Source organism: Myotis nattereri, assembly GCF_964212035.1.
Source record: "Myotis nattereri genome assembly, chromosome: 7".
NCBI classification, from domain to species: Eukaryota; Metazoa; Chordata; class Mammalia; order Chiroptera; family Vespertilionidae; genus Myotis; species Myotis nattereri.
In genome coordinates, this window is record NC_138082.1 from 61,004,160 (window position 1) to 61,031,573 (window position 27,414).

Genomic DNA, 27,414 nt, shown 5'->3' on the forward strand with positions numbered 1-27,414 from the left:
ATTCTACCTTCAGCAGACAGAAGGCAATTTCTCCTAAAGTCTGGGGCCAGCTCCCCCAGGTGGCCTTGAGGGACCCCACCACTTCTTTGTGGGGTCGAGGGCGCAGTACTGACCTGCGCGATCTTGGCGTCGTCCTGCAGCTTCTTCAGCCGCCCCTCGTTGCTGAGGATGAAGTCCTTCAGCAGCGTGTTGTGGTCGTGCATGGTGTACTCCCGCTTGGTCAGGTCCATGCCCCTCTGCAGCTCCTTCACGTCCAGCAAGACGTTCTCGAGGGAGACTGAAGCAGAGAAAGCAACGTTCCCGTGAACTCGGCCGGGAAGTCCAGACCACCGTGGGCTGGCTGGCGCGCCGAGCTCTCAGGGGATCCCCTGGGTCACTCAGGGGGCTCAGACCTCATTTCCAGGTTTCAGTGCAGACATCCTTTAACATAAATAACTCCCCTAGTGCCCACTGTCCAGCACTGCATTAACATTCCTCACATGCAATAATTCACTTGTACTGTTACCCATTTCACCAACAAGGAAAAGCAGCACAGAGGGGTTACGGGCCCTGCCCTAGAGGTGGAAGGTGGCAGAGATGGAGTTCAGATAACAACCGTGGACTCCAGTCCGGGGCTTTTACACGCCTACTCCAGGTCTCTTACAGGAGACGATGGTCTATGGGTTGGCCTATAGAGGTTCTAAGACCTGAACACTCTGAACTCTGCATTTCTGTGGCTCTCCAGCAGAGGGCAGTATTTTACCTGTTAAACTTGTACTGACCACTGGGCCCCAAGACAGCCTTCTTTTTGTTAAACAACCCTTCCCTGCTTTGAAGGGCTTATTAGCACAGAGTGGCCACCGCACAGGGCAGGTAGCTCCGGCAGCTCCTGCAGGAGGTCCGGGCCCCAGCTCCGGCTCCGGCTCCCCACTGCTGACGCAGCTCTGCACATGCATGGATTACAGAACAATGCAGCGCGCTTTCCCTCTAACTACACTCACGCTGCCTTGGTCACCTTTGACTCCTCGATGCTTAGGATGGTGCCAAGTACACAGCAGAGAATCAAAAAGGTGCACTGGACACACGAAGGTGAGTGAACGAGTGAAAGTATAAGGATTCCGAGGCAGCGCCCAGGGCACCAGGAAATCAACACAGAAAACAATGCAGCCAGAGCGCCGCCACCTCCCCCACAGATTTTTTTTTTTTCCAAATCACACTTTCAGGGAATCTCATTTGGGCCAAATAAAACGTGCTAATTAGTAAGGTTGAAATTTTTTAAAACTTTTTTTTATTATTATTAAAATTGTGATGCTAAAGACCTCCTCTGAGTTAGGCAGAGGAACACTTGAAAGGAGGAAAATCACACCCTGGTCAGAATTCTTGGTCACAGCCCAGTGAGCCCTGACCCCTCAGCCGACCTGCCACAGGTGGCACTGCAGTCCTTCATAATCACACTATCGCTTCTACCTGCCTCTCCGTCTCCACCAGTTCCAGCAGCATCCATCCCAGTAACAGTGCATCCCCTCATTCATCCATTCATTCATTCATTCATTCATTCACTTGTTCATTCCTTCATTCATTTAGTCCCATGATCAATTTGCCAGGGCAAAGGGAATTCCAAAGATAAATAACACTTAAACTCATACATACAAAGAACATGTTTATGTTTGCCAGATTTTTTTTTTTTGGGTGGGGGGCAGTTAAAAACGTGAAGGGATTAAAAAGTACAAATTGCCAGTTATAAAAATAACTAGAGGCCCGGTGCACAAAAATTTGTGCACTCGGGGGGGGGGGGGGGAGGGGGCCCCTCAGCCCGGCCTGTGCCCTCTCGCAGTCTGGGACCCCTCGGGAGATAACGACCTGCTGGCTTAGGCCTGCTCCCGGGTGGCAAAGGGCAGGCCCAATCCCTAGGTGCAGCCCCTGGTCGGGCTCAGAGCAGGGCTGATTGGGGAGTTGGGGTGCTGCCCCGTCATACACAGAGCAGGGCGATCGGGAGGTTGTGATTCCACCCTCAGTCACAGTCAGGGTAGGGCTGATTGGGGGGTTGGGGCACCATCCCCTGTCATACTCAAGGCAGGGTCGATGGGGAGGTTGTGGCGCCACCCCCTGTCATGCACAGAGCAGGGCCAATCAGGGGATTGGGGCATTTCCCCGTCACGCACAGAGCAGGGCCAATCAGGGGGGTGGGGCGCAGCCCCCTGTCACACACAGAGCAGGGCCCATCAGGGGGTTGGGGCACCGCCACTCTCACACTCAGGGCAGGGCCGATGGGGAGGTTATGGCTCTACCCCGTCACACACAGAGCAGGGCCTGTGTGTGTGTGTGTGTGTGTGTGGGGGGGGGGTTGGGGCACCGCACCCTGTCACACACAGAGCAGGGCTGATCAGGGGGTCGGGGCGCCGCACCGTCACACACAGAGCCGCAGGGCGATCAGGGGGCTTGGTCGCTGCAACCTGTCACGCTGATCCCGGTGCCAGTAGGCTTCGTGGCTCCGCTGATCCTGGTGCTGGGAGGCATATTACCCTTTTACTATATAGGATAGAGGCCTGGTGCATGGGTGGGTGCCGGCTGGTTTGCCCTGAAGGGTGTCCTGGATCAGGGTGGGGGTCCCCACTGGGGTGCCTGGCCAGCCTGGGTGAGGGGATGATGGCTGTTTGCAGCTGGTCACACACCCTTCAGGGTGGGGGTCCCCACTGGGGTGCCTGGCCAGTCTGGGTGAGGGGCTGAGGGCTGTTTTCAGGCTGGGGGTGACTGAAGCTCCCAACGGCTCCTTTTTTTCTTTTTTTTCTTTTTTTATTCTGGGCCAGCTTTAGCTTTGAGGCTTGGCTCCAGCTCTTAGGCCTCCACTGCTAAAAGTAGGTTTCTGGCCTTTGCTTACAATGTTGCGATCCTGCTGGCTGAAGCCCGGCAGGTTTCTGGGGTTTTGTTTAGCTTCTATGTTTGTTACATAGTTGCTTGCAGCTCAGAGGCCGGCAAGGCAGGCGGGGAACGTTGGAGTCCTCTGTCACTGAAGCAAGCAAGCCTCATGTTAGTTTCAAGCTGCCTGGCTGCCGGCCGCCATCTTGGCTGACAGTTAATTTGCATATCGCCCTGATTAGCCAATGGGAAGGGTAGCGGTCGTACGCCAATTACCATGTTTCTCTTTTATTAGATAAGATCATGGGGATGAAAAGTAGAGCGTGGGGAATACAGTCAATAATCCTACATAATAAAATCCTAATATGCAAATTGACCAAATGGCAGAACAACTGGTCACTATGACGCTCAACACAGGAGCTGCCCCCTGGTGGTCAGTGCACTCCCACAGGGGGAGTGCTGCTCAGCCAGAAGTGCTGCTCAGCCAGGAGCCTCTCCTGCCTCCACAGCAGTGCTAAGGAGCAGTGAGCCGAGTGGTAAGGAGGAGTGAGCAGGCAGGTGGTAAGGAGCGAGGGGTGCCAAACTGCGAGAGGGATGTCTGACTGCCAGCTTAGGCCTGCTACCCAGGTTTAAGCCGGCAGTTGGACATCCCCTGAGCAGTCCAGGACTGAGAGAGGGCACAGGCCAGGCTTAGGGACCCGCCCCACCCCCCACCCCCCAGTGCATAAAATTTTGTGCACTGGGCCTCTAGTATATAATAACTGCGTATCGTGTCAGATGGGTACTAGATTTATCACAGTGATCTTTGTAAGAAATATGTCTAATCATTATGTTGTACACCTGAAATTATATATTATATAAAATTAATATAATATTGTATGTCATCTGTAATTGAAAAATAAATTTTTAAAAGATAAAACTTGATTATGCCTATAAGTACACATGCTGCAATGGATATGCAAACTGTTACAATAACCTCAAAGATTCAATTCAGCAATCTGGGGTAGGCCTCAGGAATATGAATTTGTAATAAACACCATGTTTCACAATGATAATTTGGGAATCACAACCTGTAACTACCTCTGAGGTTGATTTGCATGTTGTTCCTCTTTCTAACCTAATATTCTTTCTAGAGGACATGGTACCCTGGGCCATACACTGTCTGAGAAGACAACCTAGGTTCTAGTCCTGTTTCTGTTGCTTATGACCCATGTGATGTTGAGCAGACCTTTAACCTCTAAAAAAGTCAGCTTTCTCATCTATAACATGGGGAGATGATTGCCTAGTACAGTGGCTATCTCAGAACCACTGGCGATTAAGTGAGAAAATGCGTAACTGTCATAGCAAAGTCACAACCACGAAGTACTGATAATTTAACTTGTTTTCAGACTAAAGGCAAAATGTTTAGAACCGCCACACCGGAGCACATGAACCATCACAAAATACAAGCGTTTGTTGAGGGGTAATTCTCAGACTCTTGTTCTCTTATTTGAAAAAACAGCAATAAAATAAAAAGGGCAAAAAATGGAAGAGGGAAGGTGCATAAGACCCAGAGACCTGGGCCTTTCCTGAGAGGACACTGAGAGCGGTCACCTGCATGCCCAAGTTCATTACTGCTCCCGGGAAGGAGCCACACCCTTGGGTTCCAGCTCAGAGCTGGATGCTTCCGCCGCCTCCTGAGCGAGGTTCTGAGGAGTGTCTGCTAAGCAGGGAATGGCTCCCCCAGGATGAAAGCCACTCAGTCCCCAGGAGGAACATTAACAGCGGAAGTCCAGTACCTGCAGCAGCTTTCTCCACATAATGGAGCTCATTGTAAAAGAGGGACACTTGCTGATACTTTTCCTTTACGACGTTGGATATATAGTGCAGCAGTGTTTGCTTTCGGTCTGTCGACTTCGTATCTAAAAGCTGAAAACAAAAGGGAGTAAGGGTTAGAGGGAGAGGTAGTGGGAGAGGTACCCAGCGATGGCGTTCTCCCAGAGTCAGTGATGGAGTACAGGTGCCCCAACATGGACCAGCAACACTGCTGGGAGCTTCAAGCCTGGATCTGTTCTTTGAGGAGCCAGCCCGCTGACTTTAAATGACTAGAGGACGTCCTGACAAGGGGATATGCTCGTCTTTAGGGATGACCCTGGCACCTAGGACTGTCCCCACAGCTGCACTCACAGGAGCTCCCCCACCCCACACCTCTCTGGCTTCAAAGCAAGAAGAAAGACTCCAGGTGTAGTGCTCTCCCAGGTGAGGGCCCAGAGCCGGAGTGCGTGTGGAGCCACAGGTGTGCACAGCTTCGCCCTGCACAGGGGGCTCCTACCCTGCAGTCTCCACATGGAACTCAGCCCTTCTCTTCGTCCCCGGCCTCTCATGACCCAAATCAGACCTGCCCAACAGTCCATGACCTTCTGGGGGACCGCGCTGTGACGAATGGGACACTGGCTATCAAATACCCACATGCTGCCCGGGCTGGGGACTCCGCCACTGCCCCACCTCCTCGCGTGGAGGCCACATCGGCCCCGCACAGGCTGGGTCACGCAGCATCTCCTCTGCTCCTGCTCATATAAATCAGGAGGCTCCGAAAGCCAGGGCACCCGTTACATCCAGGAATAAGCCAAACATTTTTAGAAAGGACAGAAAAGTATAAAGAAGCAGTTTTTAAAAATTCCCCAATTCCATCCATCCTCTCTGTATCTCAGCATACTTCTATTCAGGTTTTCCTACCCACTTTACTTAGTTGAAAATTATCTGTCCATTCCATTTATAGCCTGTGCTCTCTTTTCTCAGCACAGAATTACCTACTTCTTTGAAAATTCTTCACAAGTCTCCTAACAGCTGAAGAAGAGTTTACTATATGAACTATTGCTATAGCATCTTTAATTATTTCCCCAAATCTTGGCTCTTTACAATGTTGCTAATTATTTGCAATGATGAGTAAATACGGCATCCATCACTCAGACTCCTGAGGATGGATTCCTAGAAGTGGAATACTAGGTCACAGGGTAGGAGTGTTTCTAAGGATCTGAGTGCCTGCTGCCAAACGCTGTTCCAGAACACGGGCACCGATTGGTCCTCCGCTAGCAGAGCATCCTCATCACAACCTCCCAGCCCACTTCCAAGAGCAGACTCTCTGCTCCAGGACGGAATCTCTGCCAGCTGTTTTATGCCTCAGAGAGCTCTTGCATTGCTTTTAGTCCACTCACCAGATCTAAACTCTGAAGCTTAAATCCATAAACTGCTCCTCGTTTACTGCTGTTCATATAGTTCCCAAGGGCCAAGATGATCTGCAAACAAAAGCGAGAAGAGAGAAGCCCATCAGCCCAGCTCCTGGGCAGAGGATGGGACTGTCAGGCCCGCCCTCCCGTCCAGGCACCAAGGAAACGTCACTTGCCTCCAGAATTTTCTTGAGTTTTTGAGACGACTTTATAGAGACAGATGCTGCTATAATGGAGTGCAGTTGCTAGATTCCAGGCAAAGGAAGGAAGGGGAGAGAAGAAAAACAAAGATGTTAAAAATGGGGTACTCTAGCTGGAAACTAAGAGTGAACACAGAAGAACACAGGCCTGCCTGTAGACCTCACAGCCTCAATGCTGAGATTCTGTTATTTCCTGAACGTGAATGTGAGTGCTCTGCCGGGTGTTTGGTAACCACGTCATTCCATGCGAGCTCGTCCCTCAAAGTATTTGAAATGAGGAGAAATGTCAGAACTGGCTTGTCACAAAACCCATGACCATGAGACTCAGTCACCAGCGTGTTCCAGCGGAGCTCACCCCCCCGCCCCCTCTCGCCATGGAACACAGTTTATATTTTAAATCAATGGGGCTCCTCAGCGATGAAAACAGAACAGCAAAGGAGCAGAACCACCCTCCAGATGCTCTTGGAAGATTTCGGACGGAAGATGTCCGTACCGCTGTGATCCGTTACTAACAAAGGCTTGTTCAGAAATAGGACTGGGAAAGAACTTTCTATGATATTTATGTCTGTGATATTCAGAGCCTCCACCAGATTAACACAGAGGAGGAGGATATGGCTGGCTCTTCTTCCTACATCACCACAGTGCCCTATGACAAACCCCAAGCAGGAAGATGCCCATGATAAATGCGATGCTTCCAACGAAGCCAATAAACCAGTCCGCTAAAGATTGGGGGTGGTTTTTGAAATGAAAGCCACATTTTCAGCTTTGCCACCCCAGCCAGAGACCTGGAATCTTCAGGAGGGGACTAAGGCTAAGAAAATGGTTTTTCCTTGTCCTCTGTATTGACCAGGACTTTAAAATCCAGAGGACACATTCATCCTCTAGGGAGAATGGCGATATGGAACATGTCACCATTTTCAAATTTACCTGGCATACACAAAATGAAAAAGATGGCCGAACTAACAATGGAATCTAGGAAGTCCTGGGAGGGAGTCTTTAGAGCTCATGACATGAAGCACAATCCTGAAAGAGACTTCAACCAACAAAAAGGATCCGGTGTCTCTTTGGACCCCCTCCCCTGCCAGAGTCGGTCCACTCACAGGCGTGAGCATCTGGACGCTCTCGGCGAAGTTCCCGATGAAGGCCATGATGGTCATCTTCTGCAGGAGCCTCTCGATCTTGCTGAACTGCATCATGAAGCGGTCCTCGTCCGACAAGTTCTCCAGCGGCTTCCTCTCCCGCTCGTAGAGCCGAAGCACTTTCACCTCATTCTCGGTCGGCAAGAACCTCATCAAACATTCCACAAAGTCCACAGGCAGCGTCTTTAAGTCAAAGCTGAGGGCAGATGCGGACACGTCAGTGTTGGAGAGAAAGCCCCCACCCTTTCACCTGATCTCCATCGGGTCTGGCTCGGGAGCCACCCAGCCAGTGCGTCCCAGGTGGACGGTGAAGACGCCCCGTGGTGCTGGCTCCCGACTGTGCAGCCACCTTTGCTGGTCCTTCCTGACAACCTGGACCTCATCGCATCCCACATGCAGTTTTTTAAGCTATCACTATAGCTCAACGCCTCCAGAAATCAGCAGTAAATGACAGTGGGAAGAGGCAGAGGAAGGCTGAAGCATCAATGGTGAAGTCATTCAAGGACATGGATTTTAGGCATGTTAAGTACTGCTAATTGGGAGATTAATACTGTACACACAATTAGAGAATATTTGGTGAACTCTATAAAATATTTCAATTAAACCAATAACTGGGAATGTATTTTCTTCTTTAGAAAAAAATGCAACCAAATGCCTGTGCCATAGGGATATTTTGGCTTAAGTGTATACATCCCTTGAGGGAATACCAGATCTCTGTGGATGTATGCTCAATTTGAACAAACGAAGTATCCGCTACAACCTCTATATTGTCCTATGGACAATCTTTGTTCAGCAAAAATAATGTAATTATATTTAATTACCATGGCAAACAAGGCATGTAAAAATTAAAAACCAAAGCGTGTATCAGGTTTCAACCTCAGAAATCAGAACAGACTGGAGGAATGCACTGGACTATTAGATTATGATCCTGGCTGGGGACATAAAATTGGAGATGATTTCTTTGGGGCCATTTACTGCAGAAGGAATCCCTGATCAAAATTTATGAAATGTCAATTTACAATGATTTAGTTCCTAAAACATCTAATAACATCCTTATCATATTTGAAAGTCATCATGACCATAAGAAGAGTAGAAAGATTTTTCTAAGAGAAAAATAAATAAAACCAATGCCTTCTCTGCTGTTCAAGGATAAAAAAAAATAACTCAACTTCGTTTAAAATGTCCTGAAAGCACTAAAAGCAACAGCAATCACATTCCTATTGTTATAAATTGAAATGTGCCTCCATATCATATGTGCATCTGGTGTTGGATGGCATCATCCCACAAATGCCATCACATTCGTATTCTACAAATCTGAATAAAAATCAGATACTCCGGAGAAAACTGACGTTTCTTCCTTTTCTTAGCATCTGCAATACTCCACCCAACTTTCCTTCGACAGAAGCTTTGCCGCAGACCGACATGAGAGCCGACCAAGATAATTAATGTCACGATCCCGTTGTTCTTCCAAAACGATTATAATTACTCCTTGTAACACAGCACTCCCGAGGGTAATTTCTGGTCCACCTCTTTTGTGTTAACATTTTATTAAGCTCTCAAGTTGCACAGATGTAACAAAGGGACTCTCTGGTGTGGGGATATCAAGAATTGCTCCATCGTTTATCTTAGATCCTGCCTCACTCTTGAAATATTTCTTTCATCTACGAATTCATAACTTTTTTGTTTTACTGAAATGTAGTTTCCCAGAATGCCCCGAACTTACACATGAATGGCTTTACAAATCTCGTCGGCGGTCTTTCCAGCCTTCCTTAAAGTGATGGCAAGGTTTTTGGCCCTATTTGCTTCCAGTAACGTCACCTTGTTGGATCCCTTCTGTGTTATCTTCTGTTTGCTTGAAGAAAGATCAATGGCAGGACCTTGGGCTTTTGTCTTAAAAATTTCCTCAAATTCATCCACATTTAAATCCTGGGTTAGAGAAGATGAATGAATTAAACTTAAAAATTAAGTTAGGAAGCCACTATCTACACAGTTCGTTAAGTGTCAAAGAACTTGCGTGATGCCTGTCTTTGACCATGGCCTGCTCTATTTTCTGGTTTGTGCCTGAGTGTGAGTTATGCCACATATGCAGACGTGAAAATTGAAAGTGGATGACCGGTCCCAACCAGCCACTTCAAATGCCTTTCAATAATTAGCTTGCAGGGATGGCAACCACAGACTAAAACTACCCATCAAACCAGCTAGTGAGTATGATTATTAAGTCCTCATTCACTTGTAATTTAATAAAGAGTTTTATGCCCTTTATAAGTTAAGGGAAGATCTTGTGTCAGATACACACACACACACACACACACACACACACACTTGGCATACACTAAAGGTGCTCAAAACTATTTCATTTAACATAACTTTTTAAACAAAGTTTTAAACCCACCTTATAAAATAGTTTCCAATTTTATTCCCTGACATCACATATCCTTTTTTTTCTTTCCATCAAAGCCCTTAAAACTCCAGCACTTTAATCACCAAAATGCCCAGGTTACCAACACACTCATTTTTTTAAACCCACCTTATAAAATAGTTTCCAATTTTATTCCCTGACATCACATATCCTTTTTTTTCTTTCCATCAAAGCCCTTAAAACTCCAGCACTTTAATCACCAAAATGCCCAGGTTACCAACACACTCATTTTGGCTTTGCTGCACAGAGTAACCCGTAGGAAAGATACCTCCAGAATTCGCTCGTCATCAATTTCATTGAAGACTGTGCCATTGATCTGATTTGGCTTCAGGGCAACCCAGTTAAAAACTGGCATTCTGAATTTCGTCTTGATTGGCTTCTTAATTTTCACAGCTACAGAGGTCAGAGAGAACAAAATTAAGATTCCACCAAGACCCCATGACACTCCAGAGCAATCAGACAACAGTCTTTGCAGATGACACGTTAACCCTGGAGGAAGGCTGGCGGGTGGCGCCCGGGTGTTCAAACACCACACGTGGCTGCGGCCAGAGCAATCCGAGGCCGGCTGGTACAGCACTGTGTTCAAGTCATCTATGAGCTGGGAGCTGACTTTCTTTTTAATGCGGGCAACTGGTTTGCCGCATCACGGTCACAATGTTTGGACAATGCTTAAGACAAATAAATACTGGGAAGCAAAAATGATCAGTCATGCTATTAGACAGCAGAGAGGGCACCTGCTCTGGGGACTGAGATTGAAATTTCGAGCCCCAGTGTAACTTCGACATCCTAAATCCTTGGTTCTAGAGCGAATCTCAGAAGATGACCAGAGACTACAGAGAGTGTCTCTCTGAACCACCAGGAATGTAGCATCAGGAATGCTGACTTCCAGCCAGAGCAATGCATTCCTGTGGATGATTTCAAAAATGGGGGTTATATTGGCTGTCGAGTTATTTCAACAAACTCAGGGCCATGAGTGGCTGAAAACAGAAAATGTTCAAGGAGACAGAAGGGTACTTGGCACCAGGACTTGTACTGCTTTTTGAGAATGACCCCGCCCCTCCCCCTCGTGAAGAGCAAGTTCTCCCCAGGGCTCAGCTGCCTGTGACCAGAGGCACGGGACGAGCTCAGTCAAAACACTGAAAACCTCTGAACAGAGAGGGAGGGCTCTATCTTTGAGGGGTCAAGGGGTCAGCACCAACCCCTCTTACTTTGGGGAAATGAGCTAAAAAGGCAATCCATTAAAAATTCCATTAGTTAATTACACATCATAAAGAAGTCCTCCCAAGCCATTCAAGTTATACATATCCGCCTTCTTAAGTATGTCCTGGTACGCCCCCTATGCTATTTGGGAGCTTTGCTACTTGCCATCATCAGCAAGAAAAGGAGAACTTCCGCGCAAAGGGAAAAAATGCAAAACACACCTGGGCTTTTACCTGGCTGCCTGCCTCAGTGGGAGGCAGACAGCGCCTCTCATTCCTCCAGAGTTACACATGCGACATAATCCACAGCAGGATGTCATCTGTCGTTGACACAAAGGCATGCAGGGACACAGAAACACAGCTCTGCCACACCAGGCCTTCCCACTCCCAAGTGCAACACCTCAGTCCCTACTGCCCAGCAGTGACGGGCTCCTCGCCACTCTGCATCCTTTGCCTATGCTGCCCAGGAACTGGGGCACAGGAACAGCCCTTCCTCTGGGCTGGCACTTGGGTGATGTTGAGGGGAAGGAGGAAGGCATACGGAAGGGGCTGTGCGGGGAGCTGACCATAATCTTTGGTGAGAGGCCAGGGACGTTTGGTTCCAGCATCCCTCCACAGGCACTGTGGCCTCCGGACACTCACTACAGGTCATTCCATTGGCAGCCACCTTATTTGTTAACTTTTTAGCGAGATGAGTAATAAGCCTATAATAAGCCTTAGATCAGAAGACAAGCAATAAAGTCTTCAGGGCAGGCTGTCCTGACTCTGGGGAAGTGGTATGATCCGAGGAGGAGCTCCGTAGGTGACCATGGCATGCAGTGCTCAGGCTAAGGGGGTGGGTAGGTGCTCTAGGAGAGAGCCGGAGCCCAGGGAGGCAGCACCAGCAGCTCGTCCTTGTTCTGTGGTGCTTTCCCTTTCCCCCCAGAATAAATCCAAAGTCCTTCAAGAGCTGAGGCCTTAGACCCAACTATGAAAATTAAAGGGAAAAACACTCCTTTCCTCGGGGAAGAAAGGAATGTGGCACAGCATCCAGGATGTCTGCTTAAAGGGCCATCATCTCTCCTCTACAGGTTCACCTGAAGCGTGTGGGCAAACCTGGGACAACAGTCAGCCAACACCAAGACTTCCCGCAGACACAGAGTCAAAATGCAAAGGGTCAGTGTACGGTGGAGTGGAAAGATGGAAGGCACGGTGTGACCAACGGGAGCACAACGCAAATATTCAACACACTCAGTGAGGAGCAACCTACAGAAAAGCTTGATGGGCCCATCTTTTGTGGAAGCAGGAAGAACAAAGAAAATACAAAACACATTAGATACAGTTAGAGTCAAGCGGCTCAGCAACTGGCACACTCTTCACATAGAATCCCAGGCTTCTTGGACACATTTCACGAGGCAGCCCAGAGCCAAAATTCATTTCCCTTCGGGCCTGCCTTGAAGACTCATTTATTGTTTTAAAAAAATAATCCTTTTTAGAAGAGGGAAAAAAATGATTTCATTATAGTGGTCCCAAACAGCCATATTCAACTGTGCTAAGTATTCCTAAAGATAAGGAAAAATTTTTAATGAAAAATAATCAGCCGGAGTCCACACCCTCATTGTGAAGTTCCAAAGCACATTCCACCACAGAGACAACACAGGGTGCCGACTGCCCAGTGCCCTGCCGCGCTGACCTCACTAAGACATGGGAACCAGTCGATCAATCGCAGATTTGAGGAAGTCGGCCTTATGCTTCAAATGCACATTTTCCACTACTATGATTTCCTCTACAAACTGCAACGAAACCTTGACTGAATAAACATAGGGGACCTCCTCCTGGTCCCTGTCTCGGCCACCAAGAGCACACTTGCTCATGGCCTGTTGCAGGGACAGACCTCCTTTGGCCTGCAGATCCAGGGACCTAGTGGTCACAGGTTTCTGGCCTCCCAAGAGCCCTTGGCATATCCCAGCTCTGTGTCTGGCTCTACTGGGACATCCTGATTCTGTCTGGTGTCTTGGTTCCAGAGAGACAGCTCCTGAACACCCCGGCAAAGCATCTCACAACATGGCCCACACCACTAAGCGTGAACGGCCAAATTAAGGCTGAGTAATAAAAAGAGATTAAAGGCCTTGTAGAAACTGCTGGATCTCAAGCTACCAACTACGCGTAAGGTTCTTACAATCCTTACATCTTGTGAAACAGAGCCTCCTGTGATTGTTTAGAGGACACAGGGCACTAAAGAGGAGTTTCTTCAATCCCACACACAGTCCTCTAAACTACGTAAGACACAAAGAGAACACCTCCCGATGGGACCAGCTCCAAAGGTGGCAGTGGGGAATCGGCTGAAGAGAGAAGCAACAGGCCAAAGCATTTTAAAATTAAGCAGGCAACAAAATGAACCAGCGAGGATGAGACCCGTTCAGCAGGGCCCTGGACCCACATCTCAGCCTGGTGGCTTCTGCGCTCGGCAAGGCAGTCCTGAGACCTGGCGGAGCTCAGGTGGGTGCCAGCAAAGGCTGTGTCACATGTGAGGTTTCGCAGAGAGAAGGGAAGCCAGTCCGAAGGAGAGATACCACAGCCGGCACGTCTCACATAAGCGTGCTTAGGGGCCAAGCCGAATCCGCGAGCCCAGTGCACACGACAAGTACAGGTTTTCACATGGAAAACAGCCTGTTGATGGGGCAGGTTCCTGGGGCTGGTTGAGGCGTTTTGGTTTGTGTATATTCCAAAAGCCAACAGTTCCATGATGACGCGCTTTCTGTTTTTGTCCTTCAGAGGCAATAAAAGCTCTAGAAGAAAGTGGTAGTTTGGGAAGACCTTGGAGGGTTAAAGTAAGTCACTGGTTTCCTGAGAACATTACTGTGTTTGTTACGAGGACAGTTTTATAGAAGTTGGGGTGTGGAACCAGTTTTCTGTGGGCGGCTTTCTGTCACTAGGATGAGTTAGCACCACAGACCAGCTGGGCACGCTGTGGCAGGACATGCTCAGGGATGCAGGCTGGGAAATCTTTGACAGCTGCCTGTCTTTTTTTTTTTTAATAGATTTTATTGATTTTTTACAGAGAGGAAGGGAGAGGGATAGAGAGTTAGAAACACTGATCAGCTGCCTCCTGCACACCCTCCACTGGGGATGTGCCCACAACCAAGGTATATGCCCTTGACCAGAATCGAACTTGGGACCCTTCAGTCTGCAGGCTGACGCTGTACCCACTGAGACAAACCAGTTAGGGCTGCCTGTCTTCTAGAACCACCGCAGCCTTGGAAATGGGAAAATATTACAGCGGCGGCTCTTCGGCAGAAATGAGAGACCTCGCCAAGGGACTGATGTAGATGAGGAAACGGGATCATCTGATGTCACCAGGATGGTACCGCAAAACTCAGAGCAACGCCCCATGCCAGGAAGGCACTCCGAGGCTGGGAGAACAGCTTGCAGTGTTGTAGAGAGGAGTAAACATGCATTTCGGAGTCGAAGATGAGAACTTACATCTCAAGGCATTAGAGGAACTGTCTTCCTCTGGCTCACACCCACCCTGCCTTATGGCTGGGGGGTGAGGATGCCACACTGGGTCCTGGTCAGCAGGAAGACGAGGTGCACTATCAGCAAGCATTTCAAGGCATCCTAATGCGGCTGTTGGCAACATTCCCCCTTAAAGCGTCACTGGACTACAGTGAATTCCGATGCCCTGTGATGCTCAGAAATGCCTGCAAGCCTACCTCAGGCAATTACACAGAAAGGCACGGTGCCCCCTTACATTGCAGATACCTTCAAGATAAAAGAGCTGCAAGCACCAGAGCAGTCTGTGTCAGAGCTTCAACTATGACAGATGTCCAGACGTGTTCGCTGAACCTGTGAAAACGCACGGACCCCCAGAAGGTAACCTGTCTCTCTCCCTTCCCTGGAAAGTGCTAAGACGGTGCAGGATCAAGACCTCCCACCAGGGAGAGAGGGACAAACCTACTGAGAGAGAAAGGCCTCCTGAGCATGACCATCTCACCGGCACCTTAGCAGGATATTCTATCAAGAGGAGAGACATGACATTTCAAGAGACCGGGACTTTGAAAGAACGGCTTGAACCCTCGAAGTAAGACCAATGAGTATTTCTCACACGGGTACCTGGCTGGGTCTTATTCTCTGCTCTTACCTGCTAATCCTGAGTTGAAAACCACTGTGGGTGAAGACGTCCCAGGCAGCGGGGGTGCAGAAGGAGGAAGGGGTGGTGGTAAAGGAGGAGCTGGCACAGTCTCGGAGGCAGGACCCGGCAGAGGCGGAGGTGGAGGGGGTGGGGGAGGCGGTGGCGGGGGAGGGGGCGGAGGAGGGGGTGGCATAGGTGGTGTTACCGGACCATTTTGCACTAGCAAAAGAAAAGAAACAAATTGACTTTGAAAATAAAGGAATGGTTTTTCCGGCAATAGGCCGCGTGTACACAGAGAACATCAGTGAGCAGTGAGTAAAGGAAAGAAGAACAAATATCCCAATCCCACCCCATTCTCCCGCCAAGGCTTCTTACCTGTTTCAGGTGCATCTGACAACAGAGGTAGAGGTGGGGGAGGTGGGGGCAAGGGTCCCGAGGTGGCAGCCCCCGTTACTGGTCCCACTGCTACTTCCGAGCCCGTGGACAACGTGCCGGAAGCCACAACCGGCAGTATGGCGATGTCCCCATCCCCTTTCTTCTGAATTTTAATGGTCCCTTGTTTTTCCAGTTCATGGATCCTTTTTTCCAGGGTAGACTGTCTTTGAATGGCTTCTTCTTTTTCTTTGACCATTTTCCTTAAGGTGTGAACCTGGGTATTTGCATCTTTGTAGATTTCCTGCAAAAGAGTCCATGGTCAAGAGTTTGTCTTCACAGGACATGCTTGCCTCTCACCACCAGATTGGCAAACTGAGGACAAAGAAAATAGCCAAACGGAAAAAAAAGAAAGAAAAGAAAAAGGATACTCGTATAGAGGAATTCTACGGAACTCAGCCAGAACCTATAAAGTCCCATTCGTTATCGTTCGCTCACTGGCAATGCATGCAATATATGTTAGCAATTCTTATTGCTAATGTGGTTCTTTCAGTTAATTAAGGCTCGACTTTCCCTGCAGGGGGGAGAGGCACAGAGCAGAGATGGCCCAGACATGATTTTGGAGCTGGCTTTGGGATATCCAGTGGGTATTCCGGTGGTCTAGCATGTTTTCCTTTCACTTACTTTAAAATTCATTTTAACTCTGGATACATCAGCTAGCAGTAGCCAAAGGGGCCCTACATTAGCCTTGGACGGAAGTCAGAGTGGATTAAAAATCTGCAAGATGTGGAATAACCGCTGAAGAGTGACTAGGGACTGGCTGGCCCTGAACGGGTTTCCCCAGCCTTCACAATGCCCCCGGCCAAGCGCAGGACAGCCGTGGCTGCAACCTTTTCCGTCCGGGAATACAGTTAACACAACGGGCCAGTGCTTCCCTCCACTGATCACTTATTTCTGTCTAGGTTTTTAGCAGAAAGCAAAGAAGTTACCATATCAATTCAAAGGCTGTCCCGATTCCTTTTACGGGGCTCACAGAGGCCCGTGAGAGGGTTTTATGGCACTGACTTGCTGGGCCTTGTACACGGGACCTCTCACCACAAACCTCCAGCAGGCAGGGAGACATTCTTCACACCCTGTCTATGATTAATAATCTGAGAGGCTGCCCTTGAATTGAGTCCATATGCTACAACTCTGTCTCGATGGTGTGCCAGAAAGTAAGTTTCCTAGAGTTAACTCTAGGACATGTCAGACGATCAAGCAACACACACAGACACGATAACCATCGAATAAAACGTGCCATTTCATTAACGGTGGTGCAAAGGCAAGCCATTTGCCTGAATGCCCTCCAGGCATTTCGGTGGTTTTATGTTCCCTACGATTCTAAACACACGGATGGGGCTCCATAAATACCTGACACGGAAGGTAAAACAATGCTAGCACCAAATAAAATAGCTGTGCTTATCTGATAGTAAAATGGATTGGTTTTGCTTTGCCTTTTTTTCTTTCCCTTTTTTTTTTTTTTGGTGAATGCCATTAGGTCTCGCCTGGGTTGCGATTTCACCATTTCCATGGCAACCACCAAATCTGGTTTCACGTAGAAGTGAAGCAAAGTAACAAAGAAATGCAAGTTCTATTGAAAATAAATAAGTGGCATGAATTAAATCCATGCTGTATTTTTATTTCTAACCGAATGAGGGGTCTACGTAATCAACTCCGACTCGTCCAGATGGGAAAATATTGTTGCTCCCAAAACCTGTGATAAGGACATACTGCCCGGAGCGTTTGATTGCACACGCACGTGTAAAGCCCACAACTGTGCACTTTTCTTGGAGGACCACCTCGGAAATAGTCCCAACAGATAGGCTGCCCCAGTACATTCCTCTGACATGCAGGCTCGGCCAGACGAAGGCCGGAGCACCCTCCCCACGGTGCCCACGGGGCCGCTGTCACCGTCACACTCACTCGAACCACATCCAGCTCCTTGTTCCTCTGCATGAGCTGCTTCTCCAGTTCCACGATCTTGGACATGGCTTCGTTCTCCGTGTCTTGTAGTTTTTCAGACAACTGTAAGGTTTGAAAGGGAGGCCGTGTCACAACCCAGAGTCACCCTGATCAGCGCCTGGGCCCTCAGCAAGTGGAGTCGCTCAGAAGCCGGAAGGGGCCCGTCACAGCCCTGTGTGAGCTCCACAGGCTGTTTTACGGAAATGTTAATATTTATGCTATGGCTCTGAATACAATTTGTTTTTAGTGGGAATTAATTGATATACAGTCCTTAATAAAACCCATACGTTAGTTCTTTCATGTCTCTCTCCATTTCTGCGGGGGCTGGAGAAGAACGGGTGAGGGAGGAGGAAGCCCACCTTTCCTTCCCCGAGAAAAGGTTTGAAAACTGTTGATCCAGAAAACTCGGCTGTGTTATTACAGATAACCAGTTGAAAAAATACGACTGCTTGTTTGGATCCAAACTACCCAAATACTAAAAGCCATTTTGGAGGGGCCGTTCAAGCACACAGGTGGCCTGCTACAAAAGCGGGTGACACAGGTCTGGTCCTGCAATGCTGGCAGAGGCTTCCAGAGCAGGACCGGGTGAGCCATGGCTCGGACAGTTACTCTCCACGTGAGGCCCTAGAACTGAGCGGCTTCGCACTTCTCACCTCTCCCTGGAAACGACCGCAAGTGAAGAAAATCAGGGAGGCAGGGGGAAGGGACGAGGAGAGACTTACATTGATCAGGTCAGAATACCATGCAAATCTCTTAAGGGAAGAAACACTGAGCCTATAAATGCTCTTCCCAAGCAGGCGTCTGCCAGGCACAGCCCGCGCTGGGAGTTCTGGCAGCTTGGCTTAACCACAGCCATGAAGATGCACATGTGCAGAGTGACGGGAAAAGGTGAAGGACATTAAACACAGGTAATACTAGGAACTAAGAAAATGTGGAGGAAAAATGCTCAAAGGGGAAAATAAATGTCCCTCCAAAAGAGATAATTCATTTCACAATCAAGGACACTGTCAGGATCCAAGCAGAAGAATCGAGTCCTCACAAGGCCTGGGTTTTTAAGCAGCACCGTTTTTCCATTCATTCTTGCAGTATTACAGTATCAGCGGCGCGGATGAACAAATGAGTAACTTCTCATCCTCCTGGGTCCACAGCAAGAAAACCCCCTGAATGGAAAACGAGTCCCAGCCCTGAGACAGTGCAAACATCACACTGAGAGGACACGCTGCCTGAAAGAGCAGGCCATGTGGAAAGTGCACCGATTCCCCTGAAAAGGCTCATTGTTGAAGAGAATCTATTTAGAACCTGAGTAGCCACAAGGCAGGAATGAGCAAACAGGCATCAGGAAGCCACCAGACGCCCTGTCCACAGGCTTGTGTGGACACATTCGGTAGAAGGTGACTCAGATTCAGAAGAAGAAACTTATTCACCTCAGACCAAGTGCACATATTTGAGTGCAATTCCCTCTGGGTCAGTGGTCGGCAAACTGCGGCTCTCGGCAAACTGCGGCTCACGAGCCACATGCGGCTTTTTGGCCCCTTGAGTGTGGCTCTTCCACAAAATACCGACTTCTGCACATGGGCCACGAAGTTTCAATCGCACTGTATGTGCGTGCCCGCACGTGGTATTTTGTGGTATTTTGTGGAAGAGCCACACTCAAGGGGCCAAAGAGCCGCATGTGGCTCACAAGCCGCAGTTTGCTGACCACGGCTCAGGTCATGCTTATCACGTAGCTCTCCTGGGCCGACAACAACGTGGCCAGGGAAATGTGGACTCGGCAGACACTGGGCAGGTGCGCTAAGTCAAGGCCACGATCCCACGGGGTGTGAAGTAACGCACCTGCCTTCCTGAGGGAACCCCAAGTGGCCTCTGACAGCTCTCTAGCTCATCCCTACACTCCACGTCCTGTCATTCACGGCCACCAAAGCGGGCACTTATTCTGCTCTGCACCCCTTGAAACACAGGCATGTTTTCCTGTTCTGGGAAGTAGTTACATGAGAGAGGTTTTCTTCCAGCTCCTCCACCCTTTCCAAGGCTGCGTTCTTGGTCTCGGCGTCTTCCAGCAGAGCTCCCACGTCAAACACGTTGTCCAGGTACGCCTGGATCTGCACCTGCAGCTTGTCACTCTCCGTGTGTTTCAGCTTCTAAACATCAAATGGCAAGAGCAGGGGCGTTAGCCTATCTGTGGAAACAGCACATAACTGCCCAACAGCCTATGTAGTTTTGTTTGTTCCACATGGTCTAGTCCAGCGGTTCTCAACCTGTGGGTCGCGACCCCTTTGGCAGCTGAACGAACCTTTCACAGGGGTCGCCTAAGACCATCCTGCATATCAGATATTTACATTACGATTCAGAACAGTAGCAACATTACAGTTATGAAGTAGCAACGAAAATAATTTTATGGTTGCGTCACAACATGAGGAACTGTATTTAAAGGGCCAGAAGGTTGAGAACCACTGGTCTAGTCTTTTCCAGGAGAGAATTTGATATATCCTCCTCCTTAAGAGAATTTAAGGAGTGATCATCCCAGAGGGTACCATCAGCCTGCATTCTGGGGAAGACCCTCTCCCAAATATACACTCATTTCCCTAATCCTTCCTGTGGGTATATTCCCCATGTGGGTATATTCCAACCTAACACCTTTTGATGCAGGTGAAGTCAGGAAAATAGAAAAATTAAAAACAACTTTGAATGGGAACAAGAATCACGGGTAACATAAAACCTGAGAGCTATCTGTGTAGGAGGAGAGACTGGAGTGGGTGCTAACTGTCCTGGGTAATGATGTAGTTCTAATTGGAGGTAGAGCTGGGGGACAGTGGGGCAGGCACGGATAGAATATATTGGCCTGGGGGCTTATTTTAACACAAATTGCTAGAGCCCACCCTCCATGATTACTAGTACTTCCCTATAACACTGCCCCCGCCCCCCAGGAGCTCAGGGTTCCCCGAAGCACAAGTCAGGAAGCTCCTCCCACCCCCATTCTCTGCATCCCAGGCCAGGCATGCCAGAGGAAGTGAGCCAGCTCTACGGTGAAGTTAGAGGTCAAGTAAACCAGGACTCTTCCTCAGAAGTAACGTAAGTCACGGCTTTCCCCGAGGAATACACGATTAGCTGGAATAATATCTGGCACATGGATGGTGTCAATAAACATGTACTGAGCAAATCAATGGCTCCTTACCGAGGCTGGTTTTTGTAAACAAATGAAGCATTTGTACACTATATGCTTATCATATTCTTCTATTCATCAGGGTCCAGAACCCACAGAGCAGGAAGTTAGAGAAACAGAGTGTTTTGAAAAAGGTCTTAAAGTTTTCTGAGGAATCCTACTCTGCATAAACCCCCAGGAAAGCAGACTTTCTCCCCGGTCTGATCTGGCGTTCTACCCCTAAGCTTGCTGGAAGAGAGTACGTTCCATTTTGGTTTGGGAGTCAGAACTGAAAAAGATTTCTAAATAAGGGTGGAGTCTAGAAAAGACACTGGAGAAGTTTAGCAGGATTTTTCTCAGATTTCACAATGGACAACAGGTGCTAACACGTTACTACCTGCCACTGTAACCCGGAGCCTGAAGTGAGCTCTGCATGCCCATCACAAAACTGAACCCGGAGCCGCGTTACGGAGCTCTACACCCAAACCGAACCCGGATCCACATTATGGAGCTCTACACCCAAACCGAACCTGGAGCCGCGTTACGGAGCTCCACACCCAAATTCTGTTCTAATGCTGCTCCTCTCAGAGCATGTGGGGAAAGAAAGACAAACCACGATCTCAAAATACCTTTCAGTACATTATCCTATCCAAGATATTAGTAGATCTTTAAATGGGAAAACAATTCAAAGCAATTCTTCAGTAGAAACTGATCATGCCTCTCTCTGAGGAGCCTTAGACAACATAGGCCAGTCTCTCCTGGTCTGATGAGCAAGGCCATAAGCTGCAGAGTAACCGATTCTGTGCTTTCGCCTCGCAATAAACTGAGGGTACCGATGTGTGATCCCCTGGCTCCACCCCTAAGGACAATGGGCAGCTGAGCTCCAAAGGAAGGGCTTCTATGTTCTTCATAACTAGAAACAGCCTTGAAATTGAGGCCAACCATTCTTGCCCAACCACTAGTGACCTTCCAAGTTCAAATGGACCTTTCTTATCTAGAATGGAAAGCGTAACTGCCAAGGAGTCCAAGGAAAGGGTACATTCTGTGCACACGGAGCTACTCAAGTCCATTTATAATGTTCTCATCAACTTTCTGAAGGGCTTCAGGGAACTGGCTGAGCATTTCTTCAAGGGAGCATGAGAAAGAGAAACTTTAGACCCTCTTGTCCCAAGAACTAAAAGTAGAACTTCTAAGGCCACATTTTCAGCAGAATTTAACAACTACACAAGGAAGTCTCTGGTGTTCATTTCTCTCTTTTTTTGTATGCTCTAAGGAATTTTTCATCGCTCCACAGCAGTCTGGGTTTGACTTTCCCTGCACAATCAGTTTCCCCAGAGTAACCAAGAATGTGAATTTCCCAACAGCCCGCCCCAATGAGGGGTGCAGTGAGACTTGACCCTAGAGCTCCAAAGCAGAGGGAAGCTGCAGCAAGGCCGTATACGAGAGGTTCTCTGCCTCCGGTACTAAAAGCTGCTGGCGAAGACAGCGGAGGCCCAGGAGGCCTGCAAGAACCCAGCTTCTCTGGCAGGCTGCACCCCTCAGGTGGCTCCCTCTTACCTAGCAGTACAGTAAGTGGACGGCATAGGGCCACAAGTGTTCTTTCGCCCCCGCGGAAGTGTATCTTTGAGGGTAGGCAATAAACCAGGTCTTATATGAGAGCCGAAGCTTTCAACTCTACTTACATCCAAGTATTCGTCCAGGCCTAACTTGGTAAATTCATACTGGAGATGAACTCTGAAATTCATATCTTCTACTGAATGGACTACAATATTAATAAACTGCATAGAGGCCACCTGAAACGAAATCGCCAACAGGTTAGATGGGTTCCAAGCTTGTTTTCTCATTTTAATCATAAAATATGCTTTCAATTGCACACATCAGAGCTCACTTACCAATTTCCTTTTTGTTCATTTTATTAGGTCTTTAAAAAATACTTCATATTTTTAAAAAATTCAAAAGTCATATAGGTATCATAATTATATACCACTTCACATCCACTAGGATGGCTGTAATCACAAGGAAAGATAATAACAGGTGTTGACAAGGATGTGGAAAAGGTAAAACCCTTATCCACTGCTGGGGGTGGGGGTGTAAAATAGTGTAGCCGCTGTGAAAAGTGTCGCAGTGCCTAAAACTGTTAAACACAGAGTTTTCATGTTACCCAGCAATCTCATTCTTAGGTAAATTATACCCAAGAGAAAAGGAAATACACATCCACATAAAAACTTCTACACAAATGTTCATAGTAATTAAAATGTGTGTGTGTAACAATGTTAATCAACTGATGGATTAAAAAAATGTGATATGTCCATACAATGGGATATTATGCAACAATAAAAAGGAATGAGGTACTGAAATGTGCTACAACATGGGTGAACTTGAACTCATAAGTGAAAAAAGTCACAAAATATGACATGTATTATAATTCCATTCATATGAAGTATCCAGAATAGGCAACTCTACAGAGACAGGAAGTAGGTTAGTAGCTGCCTAGGACTGGGCGTGGGGAAAATGGGGAATGACTGCAAATGGGTGTGAGGATTCTTTTGGGGGCGACAAAATTTCCCAAATTAGACTGCAGTGATGGCTGCACAGCCCCACAAATACACTAAAAATGTGTTGACTTGTACAGTTTAGATGGGTAAATTGGATCGTATGTTAATTATATCTCAGTAAAGGCATTTTAAAAAAGGCTTATAGGCATACAGAATAAACAATGAACATTATTACAGATATATTGTAGAAAACGTGAAAGTTATTACAAAGAAAAGCATTCAAATCTCCTATAATCACAGGTGATTTATTATCACCTCTGAAACCTCACGGTGGGCCCCATCATCCCAACAGGACCATCACAGGATCCCTGACCCATCTTTCCACTTTGAACAATGAACTGGGTTCCATTCCATAGAAGCCTTGAATTCCTGCTCTCTACCCGCAACTGCATCAGTGGCCCTGGGACCAGCCACAGAGAAAAACCAGTCCCCGGTTTGGTAAAAGCAGCACAGAGTTCAACAGACCTATTTTGCTTTTAATAGTGACAATCAGTTTATTTATGGTGGAAATATCCCACTAATGCTTTCCCTCCATAGTTAAACAGAGCCTCGTTCAAGGAGGTAAAATGATTACGGGAGCCAGATCCACGTTTTCTCCGAAAACCACCTCACTCTTCCTCTCCCCAAAACCTCATTTTCTTTCTCTTTTCAAAATTATTTTTTTGTCGCATTAGATTCTTGAGTATTTTATTCATTGGATATCCATCCGCTCTAGGTGACAAGGAGACACTATGGCAGTTAATTAACAAGTGACTTCAGGTGCTGTGGTTAAATGAGCTAAAGAAGATTTGGTCAGTTTTTTGTTTTCTTTTGGGAAGTTATACCTCTTAATTGCAGTTTATGAAAAGCCTCATTTTCTGGAGGAAAAATATGGTTGGCTTTTGGCATCTTTCCACTTCTCTCCTGAAAGCAGGTCTAAATGATCTGTTGAGTTTTACGACATGCCTGAGAGGTAACTACTTGCTAGGTGATGCACGCATCAAGCACACAGAATCCCTATACCAGCACCTCTATATAAGGTTCCTCATTGCATGTGCATGTGAGTAAATGTGCTCACCGGAAACATGCTTTCCTTAGTAAACAGTGCAGATGTTTTAAAGGACTTAGAGTCATTCTAGCAGAAACTCGATGGCAGAGAGATCCTGTACGCACATACGATAAATGAGCGAGGTGGGCCACAAGTAACAGAACAGGGAATGGTGTGGACTGAGATGAACTGGAAAGTACACCTTTAGCCACAAGGAATAGGCGTGAGTTGGCTTTAGCAGCTGATATTCTGCATGAATGGGGGTCTCCTGTTGTCAGAAATTTTTTGCTTAAGAAAATCAGAAATCTGTATTTTTGTGCATAATTTCCAAATTCTTTTATGGAAGGACATCACTGGGAGACTAACTCACAAGCCTGGAGGTTGCCTCCAGCCTGGGAGCCTCCAGTTTGCAACCCCAGCTTAAAGGAACAAGTGAGTTCCCCCCTTGAGGCCAAGGAAAGAAACTAGTCAGGAGAGCCAGGCACCACTTCTTCACATGTTTATCACCTGTGCCAACAGCCATAGACACGCCAAAAAAACCCTACTAACAAGAATTAAAAAGTCAATGTAAAGTATTCCTTGTTTCACATTCACTTTTTATCTTTTTAAAAAGCATGTGTGTGTGTGTGTGTATGTATGTATATATCTTTGCTTTATGGAACAGAAAACCTCTATAAAAGAGTCCATCTTTCTCACTGATTTTGGAAGGGGCTGAGGGTCATGATGTCTATTAAATTTAAGGACCCAGAAAAAAATGTTTACATAAAAGGGTTAGGAATCTGTAAAGCTATGCTCCATATTTTACAGTCACTAAAGCAATTCTAGGGAAAGCCCTGCCTGGTGTCCGAGCACAGGCTCAGAAGACTCGACAGTGTCGGACCTGACTGGGCTGTCTGCTCCGGCCTGGCAGTGACGTGGGAGATGACCCAGGTGAGGACCCCCAGGGTTCAGAAGCTCCCTGCATTAGGTCAAAGAAGGCCTGCCAATCTGGGTGCCCTCGAGAGGAAGCTGTCTGAGGAAATTCTCTATAGTGGAGTCCACCTTCAGTCCAGGATTGAGCCTCAGGCATATGGATTCAGAAGTGCTCAAACTCCTTTTAGTTCTGGAAGATGACAGCCTGCTGAGCCCCATGCTGTTGCACGTGATCTACCTGTAAGTGGATCTGCAGTGTCGGTATGCCTTCATACAATTACTAGAGCAGGGAAGAGATCAGGAGAGGGGCGGGGGAGAGTAGGGAGAACCACTGCCGTACATTAATGTAGGGGATATATACAGTCAATTCCACAAACCAAAGCACTTTAGTCTTGGGAATATTGTCTAGAGGAGGGCACTGGCTCAGGTGTGCAGAAGGCAAAATGGTCCGATTCTTGCTTCTGCCCTAAGGATTCCCATGCGGCACCACTGACAGTAACATTAGCGACTGCGGCATATGCACCATGCACGTTACCTTCCTTTTCCCAAGTGCATGCTTCATGCTTTATTTGCTGTAAATAACCAGTTCTTTTGGCTTGTACTATAGAGTGCACAGAAGGAATAAAACTGGAAATAAATGCCATGGAGGGAAAATAGAGATTAAGAGGGACAGTCTAGATTGGATCTGTAGTATATTATGCTCAATTTCCTGTCCTTTGTAATATACTCATACATATGGATGTATACTACATATAAATATCAATGGATTTAGGGAAAAGTGCTGAAATTGAGTTTGTTTTCTTGAATGTAGTACAAAAATAGCTCACCATAAAATCGATGTTATTGTCTTCATTCCTGAAATGTTCCATCAACTTCTCAAAGCGCTGCTTTTCTCCACAAACCTGAAAACACACATTTTCATCGTGCATGTGAAATTCCAAACATAAGCATCCCAAAATTAGATGCAGAAATTTTAGCATTAATAATCATTTCCAGAATGCCTATTTTTTCCTCTCTCACACTCTATTTACTTTTCTTCTGCGCTAGTTAACTCACAAATAGCAACGTGAGCCAGGACCCGCACTGATCCTGGGTTTCCTTCGCAAGGTCTCCCGAGACTCTGAAGTCCATATCAAGTGTGTTCTTTCCCGTGTTAGCTTTGCATGACCCACCAACTTTTTTAACCTGCATTCGGGATACCAGAATGTTGTTTATGGTAATTTAAAAATTCACCAGGGTTCTCCTTTTTACAGAAATACCAGGACCAGAGGAGAACCAAGATGGCGGCATAGGTTAACGCCGGAGTTTGCTGCTTTGAACAACTACTTCAAAAGTGAAACTAAAAGAGGGAACGGACATCACCCAGAACCACTGGAACGCTGGCTGAGTGGAAGTCCTACAACTAGGAGGAAAGAGAAATGCATACGGACACTCAGAGGAGGCGCAGTGCTGAAGTCAAATTCTGAGGTGCGGAGTGCGCGGAGCGGGCTGGCGGCGGAGGGCGCGGTTGGCGTTTTCAATCCGTTTTCAATCAGGAGGGAGTCGCAGACTCTGAGCTCCAGATCCAGGCGAGTCTTTAGGGACCCAGACTCAAACGGGAGAAGCGGGACTGCCTGGCTTCGGTAAGAGCGAGTGCAGCTTTCTCTCCGAGCTTTGCAGCGGGTGCTGGGACTCAGAGGCAGAGCTCCTAGGGACAGGACTGAGAGCCGCCATAACTGCTCTCTCCGGTCCACCCTGTTGATCCTGTTCGACCCGCCCCGCCCAAGCCCTGCACACAGGCATTTGCCGGATAGCCTCAGGCAAACGCCAGATTAGCACCTCCCTAGAGGACAGAAGTTCTCTCACTGCTGACACAGCTGATTCTCATAGCCACTTGGCCTGGAGGTCAAACCCTCCCTGGTATTAACTATAAGACTGCGCACAAAGACCACTAGGGGGTGCACCAAGGAAGCATAACAAAATGCGGAGACAAAGAAACAGGACAAAATTGTCAATGGAAGATATAGAGTTCAGAACCACACTTTTAAGGTCTCTCAAGAACTGTTTAGAAGCCGCCGATAAACTTAATGAGATCTACAAGAAAACTAATGAGACCCTCGATGTTATATTGGGGAACCAACTAGAAATTAAGCATACACGGACTGAAATAACGAATATTATACAGACTCCCGACAGCAGACCAGAGGAGCGCAAGAATCAAGTCAATGATTTGAAATGCGAGGAAGCAAAAAACACCCAACCGGAAAAGCAAAATGAAAAAAGAATCCAAAAATGCGAGGATAGTGTAAGGAGCCTCTGG

At 47.6% G+C, this 27,414-nt stretch overlaps 1 protein-coding gene across 1 annotated transcript in view; it reads right to left on the minus strand.

Moving 5' to 3' along the window:
* Positions 1–27,414, minus strand: part of FMNL2 (formin like 2) — a 323,355-nt gene that overhangs the window by 21,881 nt on the left and 274,060 nt on the right. Inside the window, exons 11-23 of the mRNA XM_081095526.1 lie at positions 25,943–26,017; positions 22,304–22,414; positions 19,471–19,620; positions 17,444–17,545; positions 15,485–15,785; positions 15,119–15,328; positions 10,068–10,192; positions 9,104–9,306; positions 7,342–7,576; positions 6,218–6,286; positions 6,030–6,110; positions 4,614–4,743; positions 114–277 (exon numbers count right to left, since the gene is read on the minus strand). Of these exons, the coding sequence (XP_080951652.1) occupies positions 114–277; positions 4,614–4,743; positions 6,030–6,110; positions 6,218–6,286; positions 7,342–7,576; positions 9,104–9,306; positions 10,068–10,192; positions 15,119–15,328; positions 15,485–15,785; positions 17,444–17,545; positions 19,471–19,620; positions 22,304–22,414; positions 25,943–26,017 (1,956 nt within the window). The remainder of the gene's footprint in view (positions 1–113; positions 278–4,613; positions 4,744–6,029; positions 6,111–6,217; positions 6,287–7,341; positions 7,577–9,103; positions 9,307–10,067; positions 10,193–15,118; positions 15,329–15,484; positions 15,786–17,443; positions 17,546–19,470; positions 19,621–22,303; positions 22,415–25,942; positions 26,018–27,414) is intronic.